Source organism: Galeopterus variegatus, unplaced genomic scaffold (assembly GCF_000696425.1).
Source record: "Galeopterus variegatus unplaced genomic scaffold, G_variegatus-3.0.2 Scaffold2269, whole genome shotgun sequence".
NCBI lineage: Eukaryota > Metazoa > Chordata > Mammalia > Dermoptera > Cynocephalidae > Galeopterus > Galeopterus variegatus.
Genome location: NW_007728380.1, coordinates 73,238 through 89,026, shown reverse-complemented (window position 1 = coordinate 89,026; position 15,789 = coordinate 73,238). Strand labels below are relative to the sequence as shown.

Here is a 15,789-nt window from a genome sequence, read left to right as displayed (position 1 = left end):
GAGGAGAGAAGCCCTCTCTTGCCATCCGAGTTGTAATTCCAATGGCAGCAGCACCTCAGAGAGGATCTATACTTCTCATAGATGGCATTCTATTTCAGGATCACAAAAGGTCAACATCGGTTTCCGTGGACTATACTTAAGACACGATAGACCCCCTGCTGTACAAAATCGATCCCCCCAAAAGCGTGCCTTCCTTCTCTCTTTATTAAAAGAATCTACTGAGCACCAGCTACATGCTAGGCAGAGTCTCTGCCCTCAAGATGCTGAACAGACTAGAGGCAAGTATGTAAACAGGTAAAAACCCAACATGACCAGAGCTGTGAAGCTGGAGAGATCAGAGTGGGAAGTGCTAAAAACACGCTTACGAACTTCAGCATCTCTGTAAACTGGGGACACCTACGCAACCCAAAGTACTAAACTCATGCTTGTCTCTGGTCCTGAGAAAACTGAAGGGAATTAGACAGTGACTCATCCGTGATCGGCCCTTGCTCACAAAGAACAAATATCCTAGAGATCCAGGATAGCTACAAGGCTATAAATGGGAAAATCTATATCCTAAGGATTCAACTTCCATTTTCAAACAAACGTTTTTATTTCCTGTAATTTATTTTTGTGTATTTGGAGAATGCTTTGGCTGCAGAGGTTCACCATGGGCGAGGGCTACAGAGTAGACACCAGGACAGGCAGGCAGGCCTAAGTCTCACCCACATGAGTCAGAGAGGGGGAAATGCACCTGGTGGGAGGGGCAGGGGAGACTGGAAAGATCCTGAAACAAGGCACCTCTGGACTTGATCCTTCAGTGGACAAGCTGCAGCAGGAAAGGGACTGCTCCAGAGGACATGCTGAGTGGGACAAGGAGTGGCAGGAAAAGGCACTCAAGTGAACTCTCAAAATTGCTACAATCATCTTTATGGGGATAAGTGAATCCATGACCACAGCACCAGGAAATACAGATGTGATTGATCAAATTGTCTCCTCCTGTGTCTCATTTTATCCATCTATAAAATGTGAATAATAATAGTACCCATTTCACACAGATGATATGAGAATTAAATAAGTTAGTATATGGAAAAACACTTAGAGCAATGCTCTAGTATGTGCTCAGTACATGTTGGTTTTTATTATCATTTACTTTTTTTTCAGGGGGGTTTCGAGGGGTGGCAAATAATCCACTAGGCTCAAATCAAATATACATGTACTCTCAGTGGTTTCTGTAAATCATATTTCACTTCGCCTAAGGGAAAAAAAGGAGATGTAAATTATTTCAAATAGACATGTATATACTTTAAAATATTGAGTTTATTTTAAAAAATCAGCACAGTAAAAACTGCCACACAAATTACTTTATACTATCAACAACAGGTGCTCCTCTCAATTCAAGTGTACACATTTAACTCCTCAGATTAAAGACCTGTAATTTCCTTTGAAGCTCTGTAAATTCTGAAGTTATATAAAATTAAGCAGGAAAACATTAACATTAAACAAATTTTCACACAATTTTGCACAAATAAGTGTGATCGAGCAATTTAAATTATCACCTGAAATACTAGTACTTTGGAGAAAAATCCCAGATGACAACACCACACACGTTATAAAAGGACTCACATTATTCCCCAGGACACGCCCCATGTCATTCTCTCTTCACATTTCTTTCACCAAGCCTCAGGCAAAAAACTGAAGGAAACTTTTGCCAGGCTGTGGTTTTATTTCTATGCACATCCCTTTTCTTTTTCTGAATTCAGAGTTTCTGAAAACACAGAGACTGCTCTCTTGGCAAAACATGACTTATAAGATGTTCAAGGACCAAGCTATTAAATTTCTCCCTGTCTCTGGGGAGACCATCCAGATCTGTTCTCCGCTCCCACACAGGACTCCTTTGTGGTATGGAAATGTAGAAACTCCTGACCCCATTAGAGAGAGAGTGAGCTCTGTACCTTTAACCAGGCTCAGGAGAATGCCTGGTCCTCTCCTGATGTCCTCAAACTTCCTCTGAAATCAGAGAAAGTTTTTTGTAATGGAATGTGTCAACACACCGCAATAAAAGACTCTGAGGAACCAAAAATGTGAAAAATCACCTGGGAATTGAACATTAAAGAAATGTATGTTTATTACAGTGTGTTGACAACTGGGGGGTTCCTCTTTTTAATAAGCTGCAGTAGAGCAGAGGTTTGGCAGCATAACCAAACTCTGTGCTCTACCTGAGTCTAAAACCTAGCAGGGACAGGTATCCTGACAGGAAATTGCCAAAATGGGAAACCTGGGCCAGGTGATGAGACCAGAGAGTAACAACGCTTGTATTGGCATCGATGCCTCCCAGAGTTCAAAAGCAACTTGAATCTCTGTGAAATATACTTATTTATTACCTTTCAAAACATTTTGATCACCAAAGTGAGCTAGAGGAAAAAACATAATAATATTTCAATAGGAAAATTATACATCCCAAAAATATTGTATTGTCATAATCAATTCACATTTCCAGGGCACTGAGAAACGTAACATATCCCATCATAAACTTCCAGAACCACTGCTATGACTATGAGAAAATGCAAAGTGAGGATGACCCCGCTGGCACTTCCTTCCTTTCAGTGGGCAGCACCTTCTGGGCCTGGATGGACAGCTGAGGATAAACATTTCCTGTGGGCTAAAACAAAGGGCGGTGCCATCCCTTCTCCAGTGTGACACGAGCGGCCTTGGAGAGTCTTTACGTAGCAGCCTCTAAGAATTCTGAGGTGAACACAGCTTCTGCATAATCTTCACACGCATCCTGGAGTTCAGCAGCCACGTCCCCCAGAGCTTCATCTACCAGCTCTTCAGAAAAGCTGGAATACAAACGACACAGCTAAAGGTATGTACAGCCAAACACGGGAGTCATTCTTCTTCTTGGCTGGGGAACTCAAGTCAATTCTAACACTTAAATAATAGTTCAAAAGGCCAAGAATAGCCAAGATACTTCTGAAGAGAAAAACACAGCATGAGGCCTTGAGTTCCTATATAGTAAGATGGTGGTGCTTAGATCCCAAAGTCCTGCTAGAGCGACGAGCCTATAACACACAGAATGCACCTCACCCTAGAGATGTTTGAAACTGGAGGTGACCAGAAACTAACAAGCTGCAACCCAGCCCCAGTTCAGATCCGCCTTTGACAGCTGCCTAAATGCCTGACAGAGGAAAGGGTGAGTGCCTGCTCTGTGGGACAGGGGTTGATACTCCAAATCTGTGTTCCTCTCTCTCTACACACACACCTTTTTTTCTTAAATGTTTGAGAGTAAGTTGCAGACTTGATATCCCTGAACTGCTTCAGCGTGTATTTCCTAGAAACAAGCACATTCTCTTAGATAACCATGGTACAAACATAAAATTAACACTGATACAAAACTGTTACCTAATCTTATCTACAGACCTTATTCAAATCTTGCCAACCACCCAAATAATGTCATGTAAAAGAAAACTTTTTCCAGTCCAGGATTCAATCCAGGATCACACGTTGCATTTAGTTGTCGTGTATCTTTAGTCTACTTTAATCTGAAATAGTTCTTCAGTCTTTCATGACCTTAACAGTTTTTGAAGAATAAAGACCTTTCTTTTTTTTTTTTTTGGTAGAATGTCCCTTAATTTGGGTTTGTCTGATGTTTCCTCATGATTAGACTCAAGCTATACATTTTTGGAACAAATGCCACAGAAGGGACACTGTCTCCTCAGTGCATCATGACATCTATTTGTCCCATTTTGGTTACTTAGTTCCAGTGATGTCTGCCAGGTTTCTCACTTGGAAAGTTACTATATTCTCTTTGTAATTAATAATACGTGTATTATAGGGAGATGATTTGAGATTATTTAAATATCCTATTTCTGGGCCGACCCCGTGGCGCACTCAGGAGAGTGTGACGCTGGGAGCGCAGCAGCGCTCCCGCCACGGGTTCGGATCCTATATAGGGATGGCCGGTGCACTCACTGGCTGAGCGCGGTGTGGCCGGTCATAAAAAAATAAATAAATAAATAAATAAATAAATATCCTGTTTCTCACTGAACCTCTCAGCCTGAATCAATTATTACAGGGTTGCCAAACACTGATTTTCTAATTCCATCATTCCTTCTCCATCTACGAGTTAGCATTCTACATGCAAAAAAAAAAAAAAAAAGTGAAGACAGCAAGAGAGACAGCTTTTCCATCTCCCTTATTTATTTATATATTCATTCATTCAATCATTCATTCATTCATTATCAGTTTGGTTTTATAAATTCTTGCTTTATTCAACAGTTTGTAGTCTGTTACTATTATTATTTATTTTGATGCTTGAAAAAGTCCTAGATTTGGCCAGCGGGAGCCCCTCTGAGCTGGCTCCAGTGTCCTCTTGATGAGTCCCCATCATTCTTTGAGCACTTCCTTTCTGGCACAACAGGATGTTCCAGGTTCACCTTACAGCACCAGTCTTGGAATCAGCCCTTTCTCCAAAGAGCCCTAGTACCTTTTCATGGGGAACAGCATTTAGAAACCAAGATCTGGATGCCAGGTGTGCTCACTGCTACTGGTACCTCTGTTTCTGGGTCCTCTCAGCAGACAAACTAAGAAACACAGACACACCCCTGTATCTATATCTATCAAAAACCCTACTTTCATAAGAAATACCTCTCATTCCAATTCAACAGAGGATTCATTCAGTAACCTCACTCCCATTACTCACAATGTACTTATTTGATCAATCCTAAAACATACAGAAAGTAGTTTTAGAACTGTTGACCCATGTCACTATGTAAAAGAAACCTACTAACCAGAATTCAGCACATGCTCTGCAGTTCTTTTTGTCTTCAGCCAGAGGGTATAGAGTCAAAGTACACTTAGGCTAGTTCTTATCTGTCTCAGTCCCCTTTAGTATGGTTATGCTATTTATCTGAAACACAGTTAGGTTCCTGTTTCTGTACGTATTCTAATTTAGGGTATTCTCCATCCTATTGATCAGGGGGGATGTGTAGGAAACATGAACATGGTTCCAAAAGTCAGAATTATATTAAAAAGGCAAATGCAGATTAAGGGTCACTCCCCATCTCGTATCCTTCCTACCCCAATCGCACCCCAGTTGTTTGGTTTTGTTTTTGCTAATCTGACAATCTTTTGTCTTTTAATTTGGCATGTAAGGTCCTTCTTCATTTAATGTTATTCTGATATATTTGAGTTTATACTACTTAATACTAAGTATTTCTATTTGTCTGTTTGTTCTCTCTTCTTTCTCGCCTTCTAAATTTTGTAATTTTTAAATACATTTTTTCTTCTTTAACTTGGATGCTATATATGCTTTTATTATTCCTTTAGTGGCCACCATAGATTACAAGCATCCTTGACTTAACATCTAAAGTTAATTGATATTCTTACCCTTTTCACAGACAATGCAAGAACCTTAGACTGCAAGCTACATTTATCCCCTTCCTGACATATCTTATATGCTATTGTTACAGCATACTTTAAACATGTATGCGTAGACACACACCCCATAAGACATCAGCAGAAAACAAGTTTTTTACAATTCATTTACCTTCATATTTACTTTTTTTAATTCATGCCTTCCTATATTTTTGACCTTCCATCTGTGACTGCTTTCTTTCTGCCTGAAAAATACCCTTTTAGGGCCGGCCCGGTGGCGCAATGGATAGTGCGCCGCTTGGGAAGCACGGCGGCGCTCCCGCCCGAGGGTTTGGATCCCACATGCGGACTGGTTCCCGCTCACTGGCTGAGCGAGGCGCGGGACCAACACCGAGGGTTGCGATCCCGTTGCCGGTCCCCGGTCCGGTATGGGGGCGACACTGAGGGTTGCGATCCGTTGCCGGACACGGAAAAAGACAAAAAAAAAAAAAAAAAAAAAAAAAAAAAAAAAAAACCCTTTTAATACGTCCTATAGTGAAGGTCTATTGGTATTAAATTTTCTCAGCTTCATTTGCCCGGAACCTCTCTTCTCACCTTCCTTTTTGATATATATTTCACTGGGCTTAGAACTCCAGATTGGTAGTTCTTTTATTTTGTAATTTTGAAAGATCTGCCAGGTCTTCCTCCTTCTACTATTTTAGTTTCTTCTGTGTTTTTCTTCCTCCAGCTGATTTTAAGATTTTTTTCTCTTTTTCAACAGTACTATAATATTGCTAAGTTTGGATATCCTTTTATTTTTCTTGCTTGAGGTTTTTAGAGCTTTCTGAATCTATGACTTGATATCTTTTGTTACTCTGGGAAAGTGATAGCCATCATTTCTTTGGATGTTGTTTCTAACTCATTTTCTTTCCCTCCTCTCCTTCTGAGACTCCAACAATATATATATTAGACCTTCTTACTTTATCCTCCATGTCCCTTACCCTCTCTTCTTTACTTTTCATCTATTTTGTGTGTCTCCAAGCATCACTCTGGACCTTTTCTTCTGACCCATGTTCCAAGTCTCTAATTTTCTCTTCTGTTGTGTCTAATTTGCTATTCAGCCCAATGAATTCCTCATTTTAGAAATTGTATTTTTCATTCTAGAATGTACATTTGGATGTTGTTTAGTTCCCAGTTCTCTGCCAAAATTCTAAGCTGTGCATTTTATTTCTATGAACACACTAGGCAGTTATTTTAATGTCTATGAAATAGTTCTAATATTTGAAGCTGCTGTGGGACTATTCTTATTATTCTGTTTTTTCTCTGTTGCCTGGTTATTTTTCACCATATACCAGACATTGTATTTGAAAATTGTAGAAGTAAGTTGAGTCCTAAGATAATATTATTTTCCTCCAGAGAAAATTTATTTTTGCTTATGACTGGTGCCAGGGGGACAATAACAATCTAGAATCACCTCAATCCAACCTCAGGAACTGAGTTAATTTGGACCTCAGTGGAGGCCCTGATAAGCCCTATTTACATCCAGGTCACCGTACTTCTAGAGTGTAAACTGTCAGGGTCCCAATCAAAAGTGAGAAAAATTTACCAGGGCAATTCCCTGACCTTGGTAACCCCTGGATTTCAACCTGTGATGCAAGTGCCACTTGCCACTCCCAACAATTGACTATCCAGTGCCAAAAAATGGACTACCCTCCCTGGGTCCCTGTCTTCTCCAGGATCCTGGCCCAGTTATTCATCATTACCTCGTTAACCTCTTGATGCCTTCAAGCATATAGTATTTTTTTTTTTTTTTTTTTTTTTTTTTACTGGTAAGGGGATCACAACCCTCGGCACAGTGTCGTCAGCACCACGCTCAGCCAGTGAGTGCACCACCCATCCCCATATAGGATCAGAACCCGCAGCCCTGGTGCTACCAGCACCGCACTCTCCCGAGTAAGCCACGGGGCCAGCCCATATAGGTTTTATTTTTAATATAGTTTTTCTATTAACAGTTATCCTCAGTGGGAGAGGTGGTCCAAATTACCAAGTACATCATTACTAGAAGCAGAAATGATTACCTCGTTTTTATATTTGCTTCAGTTTCTATATTCCTATCACTGTGAGAGAAATATAAAGATGCTCCCAGTACATTCCAACACATCAGGTAATGTATCCATTTTCTTCTTTTTTTAACCTTCCTCACTCTGCCTTTCACTTCAGGGAAAAGGCATCCCCCCAGAGGCATCCCTCTTCCTCCATCCCTCCTGGAGTCCTCTGTCCCTCTACTCCAATCTGAACTAGTTGCTTTCTATGCTCACTGAAAAATTCTTCTCCTGGAAATGGCTTTTGCTTTTTTCCTGGAAGTTCCATGTTGGCGTCTAAGTTTCCTAAATCCCAAGTCCTCCTTGCATTGGTGGCATATGTCATCCAGTAGCTTACTGAGAAACAGAGCATGGGAACTACATTTTTGGATACTTTGAATGCCTAACAGTGTTTTTATTCTATCCTTACTTTAACTGGTAATTTAGCTGAGCACAGAATTCTAGGTCAAATTTTGGAAGTGTGCTCTAATGTGTTCCAGCGTTGCTATTGAAAACAATATGCCATTCTCAATTCTGATGATTTGAATGTGTCCAGCTTTTACTCTCTGGATTCTTTTGTCATCTTCTCTTTACACTAGGATGCTCAAACTTCCTTTTCATAATGATGTGCCAGCCATGCTGTGTTCTGTTCTATTGAGCATTCACTCATGTGCTCACTCACTCACTGGACAACTGATGAATTCTTTCAATCTAAAGACTAACAGCCTTCTGGGAAATTTTCTTATAGTATTTCTTTGATAATTTCCCATTTCTGCTTTTTTCCTCTTCTCACATTCTGGAACTCATACTATTCAGATGTTACATCTCCTAGATCAAGCCTCTAATTTTTAAATATCTTTTCTTCTCTATTACCTAGCTCTTTGTTTTTTTATTCTACTGCCTGAAAGATTTGTCTTTTTTTCTTTAAATCCTTCTGGCAAATTTATTTCAGCCATCATGTTTTTAATTTCTAAGAACTTTTTAATTCTCTGAAAGTTCTTTTTATAGTGTCTTTTTCCTATAGTATCCTGTCCTCATTTCACGATTTAAGAGCTTCACTTAGCTCTCTGAAAATATTAATTCTAGTTTGTTTGTTTTTAATGTTTTATTCTGCATACTGCATTATCTCTGCTTCCTCAAAGTTCTTTGGTCTGTTATAAAAGCCTATGTATCTTTCATGGTTTTCATCAAATGTATGGTCATCTCAGCTGTCTGCTCATTTTCAAGAATGAGAACTTCAATCAAGTATCCTGTTTTCTGGCTCACCTATATTCATGCCTTCACAACCATCTGGTGCTTCTAATTCTACCAACATTCTTCTGCATAGAAAACTTAGTTTTGGGCTTCACCCCCATTAGGTGCTTGGTTTTCTCTGGTCTGCGAAGTCATTTGCCATTTGTCTAATTGCTTTATGACTTCCAAGTTTTTATTGATATTTGTTTGCTGTCATGATTTCATGCCTTTTATTTATTCTTTTAGTGACATATAGTGGGATAGGGATACAGTGAGTAGAGATAAATAGACATGCTCAATGTGCCCCTTGCAACCAAAACTCTCCAGGTCTACTTTCAAACCAGGAATCCTTAAGAGTTTGCTTTCATCAAAGCACTATCAGCTTAAGCCTTTCCTTTCACAATCACTCCTTTATGTGCATCCAGTTTATATCATCTGCTAACTCTTATCACTGGAATAGTACTGTTCTTCAGGTGGAAGGAGGAATAGAGACATTTAAAGAAAGGAAAAAACTCACCTAGCTTTCCCCTTACACAATAGATTACTAGATGAAGTCAAGTGTCTTTGGATACTTCTTCAAGATCTGGTAATACATCTTTAGAACATTTAAATAAGAAATAAAAACAGGAGAAATAAAAAACAGAGCTAGAATGTTCAAATGCACTGTCACTGGGGTCAAAGAATAGCAGAGAAAAACATCTGTAAAAATCCAGGCCTATTTTAAAAACTCTGTCCTCTACATTTGAACCTATTATTCCTTACAGGCTGAGAGAGCTTTTCCCTACACCTACAAAACACTATGAACAAAATGTATCATTTTATCAAGTAAAATGGAAGATAAGAACATAGGAGAAACAATCTATCTTCCTTGGCCTGCTTTGGGATTTCCCAACATGCCAGTTAACCTAACCTCTGCAGACAGGCTAAGGGAAGATGAGTAAGTATGCTACGGGACTGTGCATTAACACATGGAAGCGGGTTGAGTTTACCTTTCTCTTCCCCCAGAGAACCCTTCAGAGCACATGTGAAGAAAAATGTGCATCTCAACCAGAAAAGGTCACGTGTGCTTTGAAGGGTTCTATCTATTAAAAAGAAGTTTCAGGACTTCAGGTCAAACCTGAGCACTTGAACATAAGTGATTATCTAAGATCCCTCCCAAAATTCCACTAAAATAAAAGGAAATAGATAAATATACCAGGAGAAAAAAAAAAAAAAAAGACAAAAGTAGGTGAGAAATGTCCAAAATTTTCAGAAGATACAAAGCACATGGATTTAGCAGCATAGAGGAAGTATAGAGGAAGCTGAAACCTACCAGCCTGTAGGGAGATGTTGTGGAAAAGCAAGCCGATCTGTCCCACAAGACATCAGAAAGGTTCAGGAAGTAAGAGCACTGGAGTCATGAAGGTGGGTGAGTTATGCGGTAGAAAATGAGGAAACTGGTCGAAAATTTGCCAGACAAGCAGACTGATAGATCTTCACCCCTACTCCTGGCAGCTAAGTGACTATCCCTTCTCTACAGTCACAAAAGAAGGAAGGTATATTCCCTGGCAAAAATAAACCCACTTTGGTAATTTTAAACTCAGCCAAATCATCAATCAAGTACGAAAGCAGAACAGACACTTTCAAACTTGTAAGTCTCAAGAAATTTCCTTCAATACACATAAAAGGATATTTTCCATCAAAATAAGAGAGTACACCAAAAGAGAGGAAGACAAGGGCACTAGAAAATAAGAAATCTAATATGAGAGAGAGGTAACCCAACATTCAGGGTGATTATGAAGGAAAGTCCCAGGACAAGAGCAATACAGCAGTTCTGGAGAGTAGAGGCCCAGACAGGGGTAGGAGGAAAGAGGGTCTCAGAAGAAAAAGTAGGAGTAGGGTCAAGAAATAGAGATTAACTGATATTTTTGATCATGAGGAAAATTATATTGAGAACTTGTTGGCTAGTGTGTGGGGAAAGTTAATAAATACATAAAAGAATTAGCAAACAAAAAAGAAGTACTTACTAACTCCTGGAATATGTTCAAAACTTGTCCAAGAAGGAAATGTAATCATGGTATACTACCTTAGCTCAATGATAAAAAATATCTTGCATGTTTGTAAAGACGTGAAACCCATGAGGAATTTAAATTTCAGCCCTATTAAAATATAGATTTATACATATCTTTTAAAAAAGTATTTTGTATATAAAAGAAGGCAACGCATTCTTCAAATATTCAGTAGCTACAGGATCCTGTTTTATGACTCCATGAAACTACCTTTCCTAGGGGAGGCAACCCAAAGAAGGAGAGGGCTAAAGAAAATGTTGCAAAGTTAGAGACCTGCTGCTTGTAAAGGCAAGCTTGTCCCAACCATGAAGATTTCATGATCATGACTGTTTGCTGCCCAGCAATATTTTGTGGTCTCTGATGGGACATCACTCTCGTTGACAACAGGAAATCAGTCCTGACTTGACTTCTGAATATTATACCTCTGCTGTTAGGGGATGAATGTCTGTTTCCCCCCAAAATCTATATCTTGAAGCCGTAACCCCCGGTGTGCTGGTATTTGGAAGTGGGACCTTTGGAAGATAACTAGGTTTAAGTGAGCCATGAGGGTAGAGCTCCCTTGATGGGATTAGTGTCCTTATAAGAGGAGAGACCAGAGCTTACACTCTCTGCCACGTGAGGACACAGCAAGAAGGCAGCTGTCTTGAAGCCCCAGGAAGAGGGCCTTCACCAGGCACTGAATCCGCCAGCACCTTGATCTTAGACTTCCCAGACTCCACAACTGTGAGACATACATTCCTTTGTTTAAGTCTGTAGCATTTTGTTATGGGAGCCCAAGCTGACTAAGACACTCTGCCTAAGAAGGAGAGGGAGCAGAGCATTCGTTCCAGGGGCATCACCTATGCTGTTTCATGGTCTCCCATATGTGAAAAAAAGCAGTGAGCAGAGAAAGCCTGTTTGCTAGCCCAAGAGCAACCACTGGAACTCCAGGCTCCAAAAGCATGGAATGAGACGGGCTAGTCCTTTGGCTAATTCTTTCTCTGGCTTTTCTGTAAGTCTAAAATTTGGCACTTGTGTTCTTAAACAGAGGCACATAACATTTTACTGACCTTTCAGCTATCAGCCAGGGGTTGAAGGAGCCTATGGCCTCATGAGATATCATCCGGAGGTACTGCTCAAAACGACTGCAGTAGTCACCAATGCTGTGCCGCATACCTGGTGGGACAAAGAGGGGAGCTCGGCCTTCTTTCTGTTGAGAATCTCCTGCAAAGGAGGGAAGGACAGCTTCTCTTTTCTCCAGTCTCTCCTCAGTTACCACACTTTCATCCAGGGAACTGAGAATAAATAAAAATGATAAAAGCATTCCAAATCATCTGTAAGCAAGGATAAACCGTTAATTTACCTTGATAGCTTAAAAACCAAAGGGTCACCTTCATTGCTCTGTCTCACAGTGAACAAAACTCAACATCCTTCATCATTTGTTGGACTAACCCTCAACACAGTAGGGATTTTTGTCCCTCAAAGGAATTCTTAAAGCAAATCTTGTAGTAAATATCAGTACAACCCACATGTACCAATGTGATGCTTTCAACAGTAAAAACCAACTAGACGTTACTGAATAACTGAAAGGCTCCTTAAGATGCAACACACTCAACGCCCATCTTACAAACATTCTATTTTACTGTGCATCTTGGAGTTTGGCAAGATCTTGCTCAAAAGAAGAATATTTTTCTGTCTTGTGGGAATTAAAGGAATCCAAAACACAACAATGTCAAAGGCAATCAACTAGAATAAAATCAGTGTTGCTGCCACTTACTTGCCATTGCAGGGCTTTTCTAACATGATGTTCACGGCTGGATCCTTGCGAGCTGCTGTCTTTGTGATCCTGATTGGATGAGGAGGCAGAGGCCTTTCACTTACTGCTGGAATTTTTTGGTCTAGAAAAGGAGAGGTATAAAATGGCTGCTTATAAAGAAAAGTTGATGTCCATATTAGAGCTGTCCTAGTGGCCACCCCGTGAGGAAGTCACATGTATGTTTCTTAGGCATAATGGGCTTAGCTAGAAGCGATGGGAAAAATACTCTTGTTTTAAATGCAAAGGTGAATTTAAAAGTTACAAAGAAACCAATGAGAAATCGGGTTTTAAGAAATAATGAACTCCTTCCAAGCCTCTGCTTGCTCTGAGAATGACTTCTTCAAATGGTCTATGCAAAGCCCCAGGCTATGTACGTCCACTGAGACCCAGCCACTAGAGCAAGGAGTCTCAGGCAGTTGGGTTTGTTTTTTAACCTTTAAATGCTTTGATTAATGAAGGAGAAAAAAAGCCACTCACACCTGAACACTTAATTAGCTGATTTAATTTGTCTCTGGGCATTGCTAGAAAAATCTGCATGACAATAGTCAAAACATTAATTTATTAACTAACTGGCAAGTTTGACGATAGCTGTTATGAGTTTCAGACTATTTATAATTTTAAATGTATTTCAAGTATAAGAAGAAAATCTGTCCTTCTCTTAAGATGGGAGCACCTATAAGGGTACTTCAAAAAGTTCATGGAAAAACAGAATGAAAAGATGACAAAATCTTTCCATGAACTTTTTGAAGTGCCCTTGTATATGTCAAGCAACTTTCTCTCTAAGTCACATTTATATGCTTATGTTTTCTTACTGTCAGAAATACTGCATAAATCAGCTTTTGTAAAACTACTACTGAGAGTACAATCAATTTTCAATTGTTCACAGAGAGGATAAGAGATATAGATTAGATACCGCACAATCCAAAGATCACTTTAAATTTAGTTTTGTGATGCAACTGGAAGAACAATCAGAACAACTGAAAACATAGGATTTTTACTATAATTTCATGACTCTGGAATTACAAGTGTCTAAAAATTCATTTCAGTTCTTAGTGTTCTAAAAAGCTCTTTTTAAGTGCATATCTAGACACTGCAGAGTCATAAATAGTGACTAATAATTTAAATCATCCTTGAAAAAAGAGAACACTAAGCCTTTTAAAGGCTGTCTTCTACGTGATGCAACCTGACTTTGTGGCCAATGGCCAATCCATCAGTGAAACAAATTGCCCTTCAACGTTTTCTGTCCTCTGCTTCCATACAAAAAGATGCTAAAATGCCCAGTGACTAACTAAACAATGATTAAAAGGGCCCTTGCTGTGCTACCCTGTGCTAGGCACAATGGGGGACACAACTGACTATGACAAACTCTCTGGCCTCAAAGAATCTGTGGCTTAGTTGACAGAGATAAAACACCTTCACAAACAGTTCTAACACATGGTAGAACGTGCCAGAAAGTGCTACGGGAGTTCATGGGCAGAGAAGGGAGGAAGATAGCAAAGTTCCAGTGTACGAATACCAGGAAAAGCAGCACACAAGTACAGAAGGATCATCTGAGCTGCGCCTGGGAGAATGGTTCAGTTGGTACTTGAAGAGGAAAATGGATTCTGGATGAGGGTTGGGGGAAGAGAGAACTTGAGCAAAAAACTGAATGCTTGAAAACACAGAATACATAAAAGGAACAAATAAGTATTTCGTTTAGACGGCTCATCCTTCCACCAAAATTTGACATGGAGAGTACTTTTTCTAACACAGTACACCAAACTCATATTTTAAAATAATTACATGTGAAATATGCTGCTGCTGTAAACGCTCTATACCCCTCATGCTTACGTTCCTTTAGAGGTAATGTCTAACCATATTTTATTCTCCTTCTTTCATTGAGTAAGGCAGTAACTGATAAGCATGGGTCAAATAGAATTTGAGTAACTCTTGTCAGCCAAAACTGTACGAGTAGCCTAATGATTACAACCAAAATGCTTATGTATGAATTCTGAAAAGTGGAGGAGAAAAGCAAAAGGCTTTTCAACAAATGGTGCTAGAACAAATTGGTATGCGTTAAGAAAAAAGAAAAAAAAAATGAGCCTCAACCTCTACTTTAAATCACAAACTTTCATTCAAGATGGATCATAGAAATAAACATTAAAAACGAAAACCATAAAGCTTCTAGAAGAAAACAAGAGAATCTCTTCTCAACTAGAAGGTAGGTAAAGATTTCTTAGATCACAGAAAGCAAAAACCACACAAGAAAAAATTGTTGTTAGACTTCATCAAAATTTAAACTATCTGCTCATAAAACACCTTTGAGAAAAGAGATATTTGGGCCACAGACGGGAAAAAAATATTTGTAAAACATCTATCTGAGTAGATCAGTGGCTGCCAGGGGGAGGAGGAGGGAGAATGGGGAGTGACTGCTAAAAAATACGGGGTTTCTTTTTGGGGTGATGAAAATGTTCGGCAGTTAGACAGTAGTGATGGTTGCATAACTGTGTGAATATACTAAAAACTACTGAATTATACTCTTTCAAAGAGTGAATTTTGTGTTATGTAAGTTATATCTCTTTAAAACTACTTTTTTTTTTTCCTTTTTGTCTTTTTTCGTGACCGGCAACGGATCGCAACCCTCAGTGTCGCGCCCGTACCGGACCGGGACCGGCAACGGGATCGCAACCCTCAGTGTTGCTCCCGCACCTCGCTCATCCAGTGAGTGGCCAGTCTGTATGTGGGATCCGAACCCTCGGCGGGAGTGCCGCCGCACTTCCCAAGCGGCGCACTGTAGCAGTGCGCCACCGGGCCGGCCCCTAAAACTACTTTAAAAAACAAACAAAAACATATCTTACAAAGAATTTGTACCCAGAATACATAGAATTCCTACAACTCAAAAACAAAAAGACAAACCAATTTTTTAAAAAAACAGACAAAAGATTTTGAACACTTCACAAATGAAGATATACAAATGGCTAATGATCACTTGAAAAGATTCTAAATAGCATTATTTATCAAGAAATTAAGTTAAAAACACAATGAGATACCACCACACCACCACCAGAATGGTTTTACAATTAAAAATACTGACACCACCAAATGTTGGCAAGGATGTCAAGCAACAGCAGCTCGATACAGATGGAAATGTTGACAGGTATGAAATGTATAGCTGCTCTGGTAGAGTTAAACACACACACCTACCTCATGACCTGGCAAATCTACTCTTAGGTATTTATCCAAGAGATATGGATATACAAAGACTTATGTCCATACAAAGACTAGACAGGGCCGGCCTGTGGCTCACTCGGGAGAGTGC

General features: G+C 39.6%; 1 protein-coding gene across 3 annotated transcripts in view; it reads right to left on the bottom strand.

Moving 5' to 3' along the window:
* Nucleotides 1–1,281: 1,281 nt before the first annotated feature.
* Nucleotides 1,282–15,789, bottom strand: part of KIAA0753 (KIAA0753 ortholog) — a 68,288-nt gene continuing 53,780 nt past the window's right edge. For all 3 annotated transcript variants that reach the window (XM_008581113.1, XM_008581115.1, XM_008581114.1), the window contains exons 17-19: nucleotides 12,453–12,573; nucleotides 11,746–11,970; nucleotides 1,282–2,819 (exon numbers count right to left, since the gene is read on the bottom strand). In XM_008581113.1, the coding sequence (XP_008579335.1) occupies nucleotides 2,702–2,819; nucleotides 11,746–11,970; nucleotides 12,453–12,573 (464 nt within the window). In that variant the 3' untranslated portion in view covers nucleotides 1,282–2,701. The remainder of the gene's footprint in view (nucleotides 2,820–11,745; nucleotides 11,971–12,452; nucleotides 12,574–15,789) is intronic.